The sequence below is a fragment of the Hyperoodon ampullatus genome (assembly GCF_949752795.1).
Source record: "Hyperoodon ampullatus genome assembly, chromosome: 7".
In the NCBI taxonomy this organism is placed as follows: Eukaryota; Metazoa; Chordata; class Mammalia; order Artiodactyla; family Ziphiidae; genus Hyperoodon; species Hyperoodon ampullatus.
In genome coordinates this window covers 101,469,258-101,484,931 of record NC_136920.1, presented here as the reverse complement: position 1 = coordinate 101,484,931, position 15,674 = coordinate 101,469,258, and the positions used below count along the sequence as shown (strand labels likewise).

The 15,674-nt window shown below is 38.2% G+C and overlaps 1 protein-coding gene across 2 annotated transcripts; it reads left to right on the top strand.

Moving 5' to 3' along the window:
* Positions 1-1,485: 1,485 nt before the first annotated feature.
* On the top strand, positions 1,486-8,464 carry PTS (6-pyruvoyltetrahydropterin synthase; the record flags this gene model as incomplete). Of its 2 annotated transcripts, XM_079708372.1 has the most annotated exons (6): positions 1,486-1,568; positions 2,981-3,060; positions 4,256-4,278; positions 4,659-4,715; positions 7,834-7,904; positions 8,094-8,464. In XM_079708372.1, the coding sequence occupies 6 exons, from the start codon at positions 1,486-1,488 to the stop codon at positions 8,215-8,217; spliced, it is 438 nt and encodes a 145-aa protein (XP_079564498.1). In that variant the 3' UTR covers positions 8,218-8,464. The 2 variants fall into 2 exon arrangements, with proteins under 2 accessions (XP_079564498.1, XP_079564499.1); XM_079708373.1 differs by lacking the exons at positions 1,486-1,568; positions 4,256-4,278 and having other exon boundaries at positions 3,037-3,060.
* Positions 8,465-15,674: the final 7,210 nt, after the last annotated feature.

Genomic DNA, 15,674 nt, shown 5'->3' with positions numbered 1-15,674 from the left:
GTGGTGCACAAGTGAGGGGAAAAGGGATTAGGGTGCATCCTAGTGACCTTATCTTAGTTACATCTGGAAAGTCACTATTTCCAAATAAAGCCATATTCTGAGGTACTGGGGGTTGGGACTTCAACACATTTAACTTTGAAGGGGACACAATTCAATGCATAACAGGATGACTGAGGGTGAATTTGGTGAGTACCTTTACATAGAATTAGCTTTAATAAAAGAGCAAGAACTCTGCAAATGCAGTGACATATTTTACTAAAGCAAATAACTAAAGCAATTTCTCAGAAATTCTACCTTTTACCTTTTATTTTATTTTGATTCTTTAAACGGAATTGGGAACAAGGGAAGTGTTTGTGTAACCATTGACGGTTATAGTATTTATCTCTGATGCAGTCAATGCCTGGGAAACATTGTTTATAAGTGATCCTGGGTAAATAATTCACTTATCTGGGTCTGTGTTTTCTTATCTGTAAAGTGAGAGGACAGAATTAGATTTTGAGTTTCCATCTCAAAAATCTCTGGTTTATAATTATTTAAAGTTCTTTCATTACAGCCCAATGGGGGAAAGGAGAAAAATATTTGAAAATGTGTGAGGAAGTTTGCGACACATTAATAATTTAATGCACAACAAACAGCATATATAGCTGGAGACAGGCGACATCTGGGAGAAACCATCATGGGGCTTATATTTCCACCACGCCCATGATTTTATCCCTCCTTTCCAGTGCCTGGAACAGTGCCAGCCACAGTAGGTATTCAGGAATTAATGAAAGAATGAATGTAGGCGAGAAATGCACTGGTGCGTACTGGGAACTATAAGTAGTTTGGCCACCGCTTATGAGTAGATGGCGAGGAAACAAGATCCTTTCACTCTGGAGGTGTCTACATTGGACAGAGAATAGCTAATGTGTGTGTGTTCATGGGTGCATGTGTTTATACTGCAGCAACCCAGTGATAAACGGCTCCATGCATGCATATGGATGATAAGGACAGCTCGAGAGTTTCCCTTTGTAAGAATCTTTACAAATAGTCCAAAGGTAGTATCATTTCTTAAAGCCACGTGGTCCCACACGTGCACTCAAATTTCTGCTCCCTTTAAGCTATAAGTAGGCTGGCCCTGGGACTCGTCGCAGAGTAAGCAGCGACTGGAGGTTTCTACAACCCAGGGCTTTCTAGAAGGGAGTAGGAGGGACCTCATTGAGCAGACATAAAAATGAAGGACACTAAGACCCCACCCACCTGATTTGACCACTCTAAGGCGGGCCCAGCTCTCTGAGCGCTTGCTCTCCCAAGACGTTGAGATAGCAAGGAACGCCTGTTACGGCCTCCAGGCCGGCAGAGGGAGCCCAGTAGCAGGGTGAAGCAGAGAGCACTGCTGCCGGGCGCCGTCCGCACTGCGCAGCCGCGGAGGGAGGCGCCCACTTTCTCAGCCTGGCGGCGGGCCTAGGGCGGGAGGGGTTGGCGAGGACGCGGGCTTGCAAAACCATGAGCACGGCGGCTTCGGGCCCTGGCCGGCGGGCGCGAGTGTCCCGCCTGGTCTCCTTCAGCGCGACCCATCGGCTCCACAGGTGGGGTGTGCCTACAATACCAGTGGTGGGGGCAGCACCTTCGAGCCCCGGAGCTGGGTCCCGGGTGCGGGAGGGGCACGGGTGCCCGCTGATGAGTGGGCGGGGGGCGCGGTGTACTCCTGCGGCCACCAGGCTTGGTTGATGACGTCAAACAGCCGCGACCGGCGTCGACCAGCCTCCTGGGGATCGATGTGACGTTGAAAGGTGTTGAACTCGCCCAGGTTACACAGTGCCAGGCATATCGTAAACACTCAGCACCCATAGCTAATGTAATTACAGCAAGGCGGGTTTTGTCCACTTTATACCGAAGAGAAAATGAACCCAGATATTCACTTTCCTGAGAGCAAGCAGCACAGTTGGGATTTGAGCCCGGAGTACTCAGACTGCTTCATCGCGCTGAAGAGTTGATTTTGAGCAGGGTTTTGCCACTCATTAGCAAGCTCCACTCTCTGAGCATCTGTTTCCTCGTCTGCAAAATGAGGATAATAATTTCTACCTAACAGGATTCACCTATCCATTTATTCCCTGGACAGGTATTTGTTGTCAGGTCTTGTGCTAAGTAACGGATGCAGCAGTGAGCAAGACCTGTCACAGTTTTCTATCTGGAGAGTACAAACTGGCCAATTTTGTGGAGAGTACAGTGAGATAATTTTGTGCAAAAGCTTTGTTAACTGTAGTACTCTAAATGTAAGAAGTAGATGAGCAGGAGAAAGGAAAGTAATAAAGAGAGTCTCAAAAAGAAAGGGGTTATTTAATAAGCTCAAACATATGAGAGTGGTAAGGCCTCACTGAAGATGCACAGTTGATTGGACAGGTATAGGTATAAAAATCCATTAAGAAAGTGGATCTCTGCCTGGAACAACGGCTGAGTATTGTAATTTTAAAATTTAACCTGGTTTGAATACCCCTGAATGGATTGAAGTTATCAGTAGGCAATAGTTGAGGGATAATGAAGCAAGATTATGAAGAGAAGATGTACTAGGTCATGTAATTATTTTTCTGGGGGAATGAGATTTTAAGCCACTTGAGGATAAGCATCTTTTTTTTAAATCACCATGTGCCCTTGCTTCATTCAGCCCGTGCCTAGTATGTAGTAGGTGCTCAGTAAATGTTGAGTTGAAAAATGGAAGGGCCTTGAGCAGATCAGTTGTTGAAGTCTTGCTGTGGAACAAGGATGTTGAATTTACTTAAGCTAATTTGTGTGGTATAGTAGTCTAATTAGGGGGCATATACTGGTTCCTGACATAAAACTGAGTAATGAAATCAAATTGATTTATGACTCTCCATTTGATGAGCTAAAGAATAGTAAGTTGTGAAGTTTTTCAAAGGCTAGAGCAAACAATAAGTGTAGGGAACAGAGAAAGTATCTAAACATGTATCATGTTGACTTTTTTTTTTTTTTTTTTGGTCAGCAAATCTCTGAGTAATGAGGAAAACTTGAAACTGTTTGGGAAATGCAACAACCCAAATGGCCATGGGCACAATTATAAAGGTGAGAGAAAAACTGGTGAAATTTTAGCCCTTTCGGTAATGATGAAAGAGTGTTCAGCATATACAGTCTAAATGAGTAAGAAACCTTATGGACAGAACATGAGTGCTTTGAGCCTTGAATGAGAAATTAAATGGAAGTTCAAAATGAAAAGATCTGTTGCCTTAGCTGGATGTATCTTAAGTTTTACTATGCAGTTGTCTGCTGTTATAGATCAAAACAATGAATGACTTAAATACTTTTTTCCTTGGCCTTAAGAGTACATGACATTCTTTTGGCACCATGTTTCCTTCTAATTAGGTATTGCTGAGGCCAATGTTAAAATTAGATTGTATTCATTGAGTAAATAATGACTGACAAAGGGAACATATTGGCTCAAGATATGCGGCATGGCAGGAAAATAGGTTGGGTCTAAAACTTTGACGGTCGTGTTCCAAGAAAATAATTAATTTACGCAAGGACAAGGGACTTGATTATTTGAGATACAGATGATATCTCACAAAACAGCTATGTAAGCCATAGAGCATCACAGCATATGGTATGATGGAGGAAGAAGACCAGAAAAGATGTCAGAAGTTTGGGATTTCTAGTTTAGTTACTGCCTAACTTACTTGACCTATGATATCTCTCATTCTCAGTTTGCTCACTATCGCATAATACCTAATGGTGTTTGTATGGAGCTGAAAAAAGTATGTAAAAGCCATTAATTTGTAGAACACTCTGATCATCAAGATTTTGCAGAAGTTTCATACAAGTACTTGTTAATTTACAAAGCATTACTATAAACTGTGTTTACATTCACCTGAGTAAAGAAATAAGAATATTAGGCCCAGTAGTAGTTTTGCTTGCTCAGAAAGGTACTTGGACCAGCTCAGTGTGTAGCTGGATTTCTTCCTGTATATTTTGTACTTTTACAGGCAGTGATCAAGCAGCATCTTGATCTTACCTAGTGGAGATTCCTTCCAAGTGCATCATAAACAGAATTTGTACCCTTTTTGGCCTTGGCTAAGCACCTCTAAGTTCCTCTGCCTTGGTTGAGTCTTGCTTTAGTTGATAAAAAGATCTTAACTAAAAGATGTTCTGGGGGAAAATATAGCTTTGTGGGGTGAGATCTAATAATTTATGTTAGTAACTTGTGTTTGGATGTTACTCTGTTGAAAGTCATTTTTTTTTTGGTATTTTGTTTTCTTCCCCATAGTTGTGGTGACAGTACATGGAGAGGTACGTGCTGAAAATGTCTCTGTGGTTTGTGCACATTGCTGGGCCCTCTTTCAGCCAACGTGATGGATTCTGTGTTGAAAAATTCTGTTCAAATCAGTATTGCTTCATTGTTGGTCTTTGTGTATGGTGAGCTGCTGCCATTTCAGGCCTTTCCTCTCCCAAAAGGTCCTCTTTAATGTGCTGTATGTGGACAGATAGAAGAGCAGTACAGTGAAAAGGAAGCCTAGAGTACTTGGTGTTTCCATGCTGAGATGGATTGTCTCGGGGATGAAGGCCAATGTGGGGACAATTTCTGCACATTGTGCAGCCTTTAATAATTTACCAGAGGTTTAAACATGAAGAGCATGTTATAGTAATATTCACCTTTGTTTACCTTTTAGATTGATCCTGTTACAGGAATGGTCATGAATTTGACTGACCTCAAAGAGTATATGGAGGTAATGGCATGTTGGATGCTTGTTTTGTGCTGTCTTCTGAATATAATATTTGATGGGCCCCTTTTCACTTCCCCAACCAAGTACCATCAGAGGTCCTGTGACCTGGCGAGTGGAATTGGGTGAGGGAGTGGGGTAGTAGTTGGAGGAACTTCTCTCAATGTTCTCCTAAAAGTGTTTGGATGACTTAATGGAAATTAGTCATGGTTGTCTTACAATGATAGGAATAAATGTAGCGTGCTCACTTTATATTTTTTGTTGGCGTATCCTGATTTTCTCTGTTTAGCAAATTCTGCCCTTCTTTCAAGACACCGCTTTCTCCTTGAAACTTTCTACTTCTTCTGTGAATTTTCCTTACATCTTTGATCACAGATTTTAGTACTGCCCTGTTTTACTCACTTTAGCTTTATTATAAACTCACTGGGGCAGTTCATCATAGGGCTAACAAAAAAGAGGTTGTTCAGTAAAAGACTTACTGATTATATCATTACAGAATTCTTGGATTGTAAGAGACCTCAGAGGTTATCTAAGCCAACTTCTTCATTCCATAGATTGAGATTGAGAGATGCTGAGCAGTTAACCAACTGACTTGCCCTAGGTCATTGTAGTTAGTCCTTTAGAAAGTTGAGATTAGATTTTCTTCCATCCACCTTAGTTTTTATTATGCCTTCATTTCACCTGTTTACTTTGCTTCAGCTTTGCTCCTTATTTTGTTCTAAAATTTGACATTTGTTTCATAAAAATGCTGTTATTAATAATCATTACTTCTTTCACGTTACTTATCTCCCATATATTCAATAAGCATGCCTGCTTTGCATCAGTCTTTGAGCTGAGTACTAGGAATCCAATGATGAATGAGACATAGCTGTTAGCCACAGAGTGTTCACATGACTTTTTAAACTTTCTTTTTTTAAAATAATTAATTAATTAATTTATGGCTGTGTTGGGTCTTTGTTGCTGTGCAGAGGCTTTCTCTAGTTGCGGCAAGTGGGCGCTACTCTTTGTTGTGGTATGCGGGCTTCTCACTGCGGTGGCTTCTCTTTGTTGCCGAGCATGGGCTCTGGGCATGCGGGCTTCAGTAGTTGTGGCACGCAGGCTTTAGAGCACAGGCTCAGTAGCTGTGTTGCATGGGCTTAGTTGCTCCGTGGCATGTGGGATCTTCCTGGACCAGGAATCAAACCCGTGTCCCCTGCATTGGCAGGCAGATTCTTAACCACTGCGCCATCAGGGAAGGCCTCACATGACTTTTTATAGCAGGTAAAGAATAGTAAGTGCTCAATAAGTGTTGCTTGAACAAATGAATAGGAGAATGAGTGAATGAACAAACAGTACTGTGCTCAAAGTACTGTAGGAAAGCTGTAAAGACAGAGTGCTTGCATTTCCTGGTGACATAGAAAGAAAATACACACACACACACACACGCACACACAAATACAAGACAACAACTTGAGAAATATAAGAGACACCCCAAGCAGGCATACAGTTAAATACTAAAGGAGAGGTTCTCTATACTTTTTCCCCATCTTTGCATACCTGAAGGATACGACGCACCACACACTTCAGTACTTTTACATCAGTAAAAGTGGCTGATCATAGCATACAGAGTCAAAGTAGAAGGAGCCCTGTAGAAGAGGCTTCAATGGAAAAGTTGAGATCTGAACTGGAATTTTCAATTAAAACAAAGATTAAACAAAGATTTATTTTCTTGATAGCCACATGGATATCAGTTGATTTATTTTAAAAGTTGTTTGGTTTAGGACTTACTTTTTTTTATATGATTCTGATTTTGTTCAGAAAATGATTGCTATTGTTGTCATTCATGTACCTTTCTTGGAACCATACCATATGGAAACTTAGATTGTTTCACAAATGCTTTTTTTATTGAAATATAGTTGATGAGCAATATTATATAATTTACAGGTGTACAGTATAGTGATTGACAATTTTTAAAGGTTATACTCCATTTATAATTATTATAAAATATTGGCTATATTCCCCATGTTGTACAATATATTCTTATAGCTTATTTTATACATAATAGTTTGTACCTCTTTTTTTAAAATTAATTAATTAATTTATTTTTTGGCTGTGTTGGGTCCTCGTTTCTGTGCGAGGGCTTTCTCTAGTTGCGGCGAGCAGGGGCCACTCTTCATCGCGGTGCGCGGGCCTCTCAACTATTGTGGCCTCTGTTGTTGCGGAGCACAGGCTCCAGACGCGCAGGCTCAGTAGTTGTGGCTCACGGGCCCAGTTGCTCCGCGGCATGTGGGATCTTCCCAGACCAGGGCTCGAACCCGTGTCCCCTGCATTGGCAGGCAGATTCTCAACCACTGCACCACCAGGGAAGCCCTATAGTTTGTACCTCTTAATCCCCTACCCCTTTACTGCCCCTCCCCCCTTCCCTCTCCCCACTGGTAACAACTAGTTCTCTTCATCTGAGAGTCTTTCTTGTTGTATTCACTCGTTTATTGTATTTTTTAGATTGCTTAGATGTTTTACAATAGCTAAAATTAAAAATTTACAAAGAATAAGGCAATTACAATTCTTGCCATTGACAAACATTATGTTTAATATTCCTAATACAAGTATTAGGAAGCAGTAGTCTTTACATGTTTTTATTTTTTCTTCTAAGAGCCCAAGAGCATTCTTAAATTACACCTTAGAGCAGAAATTTAGAACTCCTTATGTAATTTCAGTCTTAATCTGCTTTATAAATGTAGTACTCATTGGATGTTTTTGTCCTAATTAAATTGTGGCATTGTGCTGAAGGTGAGCCTGTTAGGGAGAAGTATTTCTAGTAACATTTTGGACAGAATTCAAGAAGTATTAAACTAAATTCTGAATCACAGTGGCTTGTTATGAGAACGCTCCAGTGAATTCTCTATTTTTTGGTTTCTTACCTCTTAGCATTCAGTAATGAAGATATCCAGTCATTATGGAGAGCTAGGCCTTACTTTATTTTACAACTTTAAACTTTCTGAGATTGTTTTATAAGACACCAAGTACTTGCAAGTATCGAATTAGTGACTAAATGATAAGGTAAGGTTTAGAGGCAAATGTAGAACACTTTGGAATATGAGTCATAAATGGAATTAGTGATGTTTTTCCTTTGTTTTATCTATAGGAGGCAATTATGAAGCCCCTTGATCATAAGAATCTGGATCTGGATGTGCCGTATTTTGCAGATGTTGTAAGGTGAGTGACTATTTTACTTTATGTAAATAGTAAGAAAGAAGAATCAATTTTAACATTTTACTTGATTATTGTGTGATTTCTAAAGTTTTAGTGTAATATCTTTTAAAGCTAGAATTTCTATTCTCTGTAAGTATTAAACATGAAGTTTTGTTTATCTGCCTTTTGATCTTCTTTCCTTTTCTTCTACAGCACGACAGAAAATGTAGCTGTGTATATCTGGGAAAACCTCCAGAAATTTCTTCCTATAGGAGTTCTTTATAAAGTAAAAGTATATGAAACTGATAATAATATTGTAGTCTATAAAGGAGAATAACTCTTAGAGGTTAATACTATAGAATGATTTAATTTTTTTTCCATATTTGAAGAAGATCTTTATCCCCTTGGACAATTAAAAAGTCATCACATAATTGTTGCATCTCCATATTGAGTTCTGGAGCACTTGATATATTGGAATCATTGTGAATAAGACCTGTTTTAGACTCAAATCTATTTTAAAATCAAATTTGTAATGTATTCTGAGTATCATTTAAAGAGTCTTTCATCTATAGATTAAAATCATTTCAGCAAAATGTTTGGTGTAGAATTATATGAAAGCAAAGGAAATCTGTTTTTGTTTTTCCATTATCTCATTTTTAGTATTCATTTTTTTTCTTGGTATAATATAAATGGCAAAAATGTTTATAAGACTTACAGTAGGTGAATCTTATAAAAAATAAAATACAGGTGATCACCGAGTCTAGAAACATAGACAACATTCTATTTCTTAGTAGATTGAGCTCCCTTGATCACTTCTAGAATATGCTAAAGGTGCAAGTTTATTCAGTGAAAATTAGTCACAAATCATCTGAGGCAATGTATTGTAAATAGATGTACAAGGACTGATGGGAACGTTGCTTTAATGCACATTGTTCATTGCACATTTGCACAGCTTATTGAACTATGAACTGCTAGTGAGGAATAGCACATTGAACATAATCATGGAAGATCAGTAAACTGCTTATGTATATTTGTCTGTGTTTCCAGACCTTGTGGCTACCTGAACAATTTAAACTCAGAAGGTTGAAGAATAATCACATGTATTAAACCCTGTTAAAATAATCAACATGAAAAGGATATATTACTCTGTAAAGGATCTCTTTTATACAGTTTTTCCTAATTAATTCCATTTTGTTCTGATCACTAAATTTATCTGCTTAGTTAAACTGTATTTTTCATCCCTGGTATCTTTTTCTGATGCCTAAATCCACAAGAACGTGTTTGCTTTCTTTGCAAAAAGAACTGCTCTCACTTGTGTTCTCATTTGTATTCTGAACTTCTTAAATATAGGGTTTCACTTTTCTCTCCACATAGCAACTAGTACACAATGGATTCTTAGAATGTTGCTGCCTGAAAATAGTAAAAGGACATGTGTGTGATTACTATACTAAAAAAATTTTCAAAGGAGTACACTTTTATTTTGGAGAGTTATTAACTACAGGAATTTTATGGTAAATTTTGACAATAATACAATGCCCACTTGATTAAATTTAAATGTGTTTTAGTTAGCAACACAATTTTTATGTTACTTATTCATGTATATTTTGTATTGATTACTTGAAAGACAGGATAGCTATATTTTGGTAAGGCACTTTATGTTTTAATTCCCACAGCTTCCATGCAAGGTATTATTCCCATTTTACAGATGAGAAAATTAAAATTGAACTGAATTTAAGCTACTTGCCTAAGCTCACTCAGCAAATAAATAGCAAACTGAGTGTTTGATACTCAGTCTGACTCCCAAGCACACACTTTTTTTTAAAGGAATTCTAATAATTTACTTGGCTCTCGTCTAAAATTGTTAATAAATTCCCTTTGATACACCCCAGTAACACTTCCTATATCTCTTTTTCTCTCCTTTTCAGTTTTCTGTAAACCCACATTACTCTGGAGCCTCTTATTTACAAACCACACCCCAATACAGTTCCCCTTTGCTCACCTGTTTTGCATTTCTGTCCATGCCTCTTTGTCACATATATTTATCTACTTTTTGGGCTGTGTTGGGTCTTTGTTGCTGCGTGTGGGCTTTCTCTAGTTGTGGCGAGCAGGGGCTACTCTTTGTTGTGGTGTGTGGGCTTCTCATTGTGGTGGCTTCTCTTGTTGAGGAGCACGGGCTGTAGGTGCACGGGCTTCAGTAGTTGTGGCATGAGGGCTCAGTAGCTGTGGCTTGTGGGCTCTAGAGCACAGGCTCAGCAGTTGTGGCTCACGGACTTAGTTGCTCCACGGCATGTGGGATCTTCCTGGACCAGGGCTCGAACCCGTGTCCCCTGCATTGGCAGGCAGATTCCCAATCACTGTGCCAACAGGGAAGTCCCTGTCACTTATTTTTAAATTACCCTACATCAATTAGCTTTTCTCTTCTTCCCACCTCTTCCTAATCTTGAACTGTGCATCTCAAAAGTCCATCAGTCCATCCTGGCAGAGTGACCTTTTCTCTGGAGGAAAAGATGGGGGGCTCGTTTTTTCTCTTTCCCCAGAAGAACAGCTATCCTGAAGTTGAAATGTATATTCTTCTTCTTTTTTTTTTTTCATAGATCGTTATTGGAGTATAATTGCTTCACAATAGTGTGTTAGTTTCTGTTGCACAACAAAGCAAATCAGCCATATGCATACACATGTCCCCATATCCCCTCCCTCTTGAGTCTCCCTCCCACCCTCCCTATCCCACCCCTCTAGGTCATCGTAAAGCACTGAGCCGATCTCCCTGTGCGGTGCTGCTGCTTCCCACCAGCCAACTATTTTACGTTCGGTAGTGTATATATGTCACTGCTACTCTCTCACTTCGCCTCAGCTTCCCCCTCCCACCCCATGTCCTCAAAGTCCATTCTCTGTGTCTACCTCTTTATTCTTGCCCTGCAACTAGGTTCATCAGTACCATTTCTTTTTTTTTTTTTAGATTCCATATATATGCGTTAGCATATGGTATTCGTTTTTCTCTTTCTGACTTACTTTACTCTGTATGACAGATTCTAGACCCATCCACCTCACTACAGATAACTCAATTTTTTTTCTTTTTATGGCTGAGTGATATTCCATTGTATATGTGTGCCACATCTTCTCTATCCATTCATCTCTCGATGGACATTTAGATTGGTTTCATGACCTGACTGTTGTAAATAGTGCTGCAGTGAACATTGTGGTACATGTGTCTTTTTCAATTATGGTTTTCTCAGGGTATATGCCCAGTAGTGGGATTGCTGGGTCATATGGTAGTTCTATTTTTAGTTTTTTAAGGAACCTCTATACTATTTTCCATAGTAGTTGTATCTGCAACTCATTGTAGTTTTGATTTTCATCTCTCTAATAATTAGTGATGTTGAGTATCTTTTCACATGCCTCTTGGCCATCTGCATGTCTTCCTTGGTGAAATGTCTATTTAGCTCTTCCACCCATTTTTTTTTTTTTTAGGATTTAAAAAATATTTTATATAATGTTTTTATATACATCTAGTTAATGTATAAACACAGCCTGAATAAGTACTTTACATTAAATTTAACATTTTCTTTAAATAGACAAAATTTTATATAAAGAAAGCCATAAACCTTTTTTAAAAGCATTCAGGTATACAGAATTGTATTATGCATAATCCTTGGTTTATGACACACTCTTGCCACTGATCCATTCAGAACCTCTTTTCAGTCTGTTAGCTGGTTATTTTTAATAAGGTAATAAGCATCTTTATAAAGCCACAACCCAGTACAAAAACTCAGATCTTGACAACTGACATCTAGTCATATGTACTCCGTCCATCCTCCTTTTCCCTCAGCTAGAAGTAACCATCATCCAAAATCTGGGTTCATTATTCCTTTGATTTGCATATATGTATGTATATGTATACGTGTATACAATTTATAGGGAATATATATACACATATATTCCTTAAAACTATATATCTTTATATAACATATTTTTTTAACTTTTTCGCTTTGTAAATAGAACATTGTGCCCTGTAATGTTCTAGACTTAATTACTTAAATATTTTATTTGATATTAATATTATTATTATTATTGTCATTATTATTATTATTTGGGCCACACGGCACAGCATGTGGGATCTTAGTTCCCCAACCAGGGATTGAACCCATGCCCCCTGCAGTGGAAGTGTGGAGTCTTAACCACTGGACTGCCAGGGAAGTCCCTATTTGATATTATTAAGCTATGGTTCATTCTTATTGTTGAGTGTAGCTTCCACCCATTTTTTAATTAGATTGTTTGATTTTCTGATACTGAGCTCCATGAGCTGTTTATACATTTTGGAGACTAATTCTTTGTCTCTTGTTTCATTTGCAAATATTTTCTCCCATTCTGAGGGTTGTCTTTTTGTCTTGTTTATGGTTTCCTTTGCTGTGCAAAAGCTTTTAAGTTCAATGAAGTCCCATTTGTTTATTTTTGTTTTTATTTCCGATACTCCAGGAGGTGGGTCAAAAAATATCTTGCTGTGGTTTATGTCAGAGTGTTTTTCCTATGTTTTCCTCCTAAGAGTTTTATAGTGTCTGGCCTTACATTTAAGGCTTTAATCCATTTGAAGTTTATTTTTGTGTATGGTGTTAGGGAGTGTTCTAATGTCATTCTCTTACATGTAGCTGTCCAGTTTTCCCAGCACCACTTATTTGTAGAGGCTGTCTTTTCTCCCTTGTATGTTCTTGCCTCCTTTGTTGTAAATTAGGTGCCCATATGTGTGTGGGTTTAGCTCTGGGCATTCTGTCCTGTACCATTGATCTATATTTCTGTTTTTGTGCCAGTACCATACTGTTTTGATTACTGTGGCTTTGTGGTATAGTTTGAAGTTGGGGAGCCTGATTCCTCCAGCTCCGTTTTTCTTTCCTAAGATTCTTTGGCTATTCAGGGTCTTTTGTGTTTCCATACGAATCATAAAATTTTTTGTGCTAATTCAATGAAAAATGCCATTGGTAGTTTGATAGGGATTGCATTGAATCTGTAGATTGCTTTGGGTAGTATAGTCATTTTCACAATACTGATTCTTCCAGTCCAAGAGCATGGTATATTTCTCCATCTGTTTATGTCATCTTTGATTTCTTTCATCAGTGTTTTATAGTTTTCTGAGTACAAGTCTTTCACCTCCTTAGGCAGGTTTATTCCTAGGTATTTTATTCTTTTTGTTGCAGTGGTAAATAGTTGAGTGTTTCCTTAATTTCTCTTTCTGATTTTTCGTTGTTGATGTGTAGGAATGCCAGAGATTTCTGTGCATTAATTTTGTATCCTTGAACCTTACCATATTTATTGATTAGTTCTAGTAGTTTTCTGGTGGCATTTTTAGGATTTTCTATGTATAGTATCTTGTTATCAGCAAACAGTGACAGTTTTACTTCTTCTTTTCCTATTTGTATTCCTTTTATTTCTTTTTCTTCTCTGATTGCCGTGCCTAGGACTTCCAAAACTATGTTGAATAAGAGTGGCAAGAGTGGACATCCTTGTCTTGTTGCTGATCTTAGTGGAAATGCTTTCAGTTTTTCACCATTGAGTATGATGCTTGCTGTGGGTTTGTCATATATGGCTTTTATTATGTTGAGGTAGGTTCCCTCTATGCCCATTTTCTGGAGAGTTTTTATCATAAATGGGTGTTGAATTTGTCAAAAGCTTTTTCTGCATCTATTTAGATGATCACATGGTTTTTATTCCTTAATTTTTTAATATGGTGTATCACATTGATTGATTTACATATATTGAAGAATCCTTGCATCCCTGGGATAAATCTCACTTGATCATGGTGTATGATCTTCTTTTTTTTTTTTTTTTTTTTTTTTTTCCAATACGCGGGCCTCTCACTGTTGTGGCCTCTCCCGTTGCGGAGCACAGGCTCTGGACGCGCAGGCTCAGCGGCCATGGCTCACGGGCCCAGCCGCTCCACGGCTCGTGGGATCTTCCCGGACCGGGGCACGAACCCGTGTCCCCTGCATCGGCAGGCAGACTCTCAACCACTGCGCCACCAGGGAAGCCCCCATCTTTGATTTTTTAAGTGATCTCTTGGTTATTTAATAGCGCACTGTTTAGCCTCCATGTATTTGTGTTTTTTACAGTTTTTTTCCTGTAATTGATTTCCAGTCTCATAGCATTGTGTTCAGAAAAGATGCTTGATACGATTTCAATTTTCTTAAATTATCTGAGGCTTGATTTGTGACCCAAGACGTGATCTATCCTGGAGAATGTTCCATGTGCACTTCAGAAGAAAGTGTATTCTGCCACTTTTGGGTGGAATGTTATATAAATATCAATTAAATCTATCTGGTCTGTTGTGTCATTTAAAGCTTGTGTTTTCTTATTTATTTTCTGTTTGGATGATCTGTCCATTGGTGTAAGTGGGGTGTTATAGTCCCTTCTATTATTGTGTTACTGTTGATTTCTCCTTTCATGGTTGTAGCATTTGCTTTATGTATTGAGGTGCTCCTATGTTGGGTGCATAAACATTTTTAATTGTTATATCTTCTTCTTAGATTGATCCTTTGATCATTATGTTGTATCCCTCCTTATCTCTTGTAACAGTCTTTATTTTAAAATAAAAAGTCCATTTTATCTGATACGAGTATTGCTGCTCCAGCTTTCTTTTGATTTTCATTTGCATGGAATATCTTTTTCCATTCCTTCACTTTCAGTCTGTATGTGTCCCTGGGTCTGAAGTGGATCTCTTGTAGACAGCATATATATGGGTTTTGTTTTTGTATCCGTTCAGCCAGTCTGTGTCTTTTGGTTGGGACATTTAATCCATTTACATTCAAGGTTATTATCTATATGTATGTTCTTATTACCATTTTCTTAATTGTTTTGGGTTTGTTTTTGTGGGTCTTTTTCTTCTCTGTTTCCTGCCTTGAGAAGTTTCTTTAGCATTTGTTGTAAAGCTGGTTTGGTGGTGCTGAATTCTCTTAGCTTTTGCTTGTCTGAAAAGCTTTTGACTTCTTCGTCAAATATGAATGAGATCCTTGCTGAGTAGAGTAATCTTGGTTGTAGGTTTTCTCTTTTATCACTTTAAGTATATGCTGCCACTCCCTTCTGGCCTGCAGAGTTTCTGCTGAAAAATCAGCTGATAACCTTATGGGGATTCCTTTGTATGTTATTTTTTGTTTCTCCCTTGCTGCTTTTAATATTTTTTCTTTGAATTTAATTTTTATTAGTTTGGTTATGTGTCTTGGTGTATTTTTACTAGGGTTTATCCTGTATGGGACTCTCTGAGCTTCCTGAACTTGAGTGACTATTTCCTTTCCCATGTTAGGAAAGATCTCTTCAAATATTTTCCCAGACCCTTTCTTTTTCTCTTCTTCTTCTGGGACCCCTATAATTCGAATGTTGGTGCATTTAGTGTTGTCCCAGAGGTCTCTGAGATTGTCTTCAATTCTTTTTATTCTTTTTCCTTTATTCTTCTCCTGAGCAGTTATTTCCACCATTCTGTCTTCCAGCTCACTTATTCGTTCTTCTGCCTCAGTTATTCTGTTATTGTTTCCTTCTAGTGTATTTTTCATTTCAGTTATTGTGTTGTTCATCTCTGTTTGTTCTTTAGTTCTTCTAGATCTTTGTTAAACATTTCTTGAATTTTCTCAATGCATGTCTCCATTCTATTTCCAATATTCTGGATCATCTTTACTATCATTACTCTGAATTCTTTTTTCAGGTAGTTTGCCTATTACTTCTTCATTTATTTGGTCTTGTAGGTTTTTACATTGCTCCTTCATCTGTGACATATTTTTTTGCTGTCTCATTTTTTCTTTTTTTTTATGAGTGGGA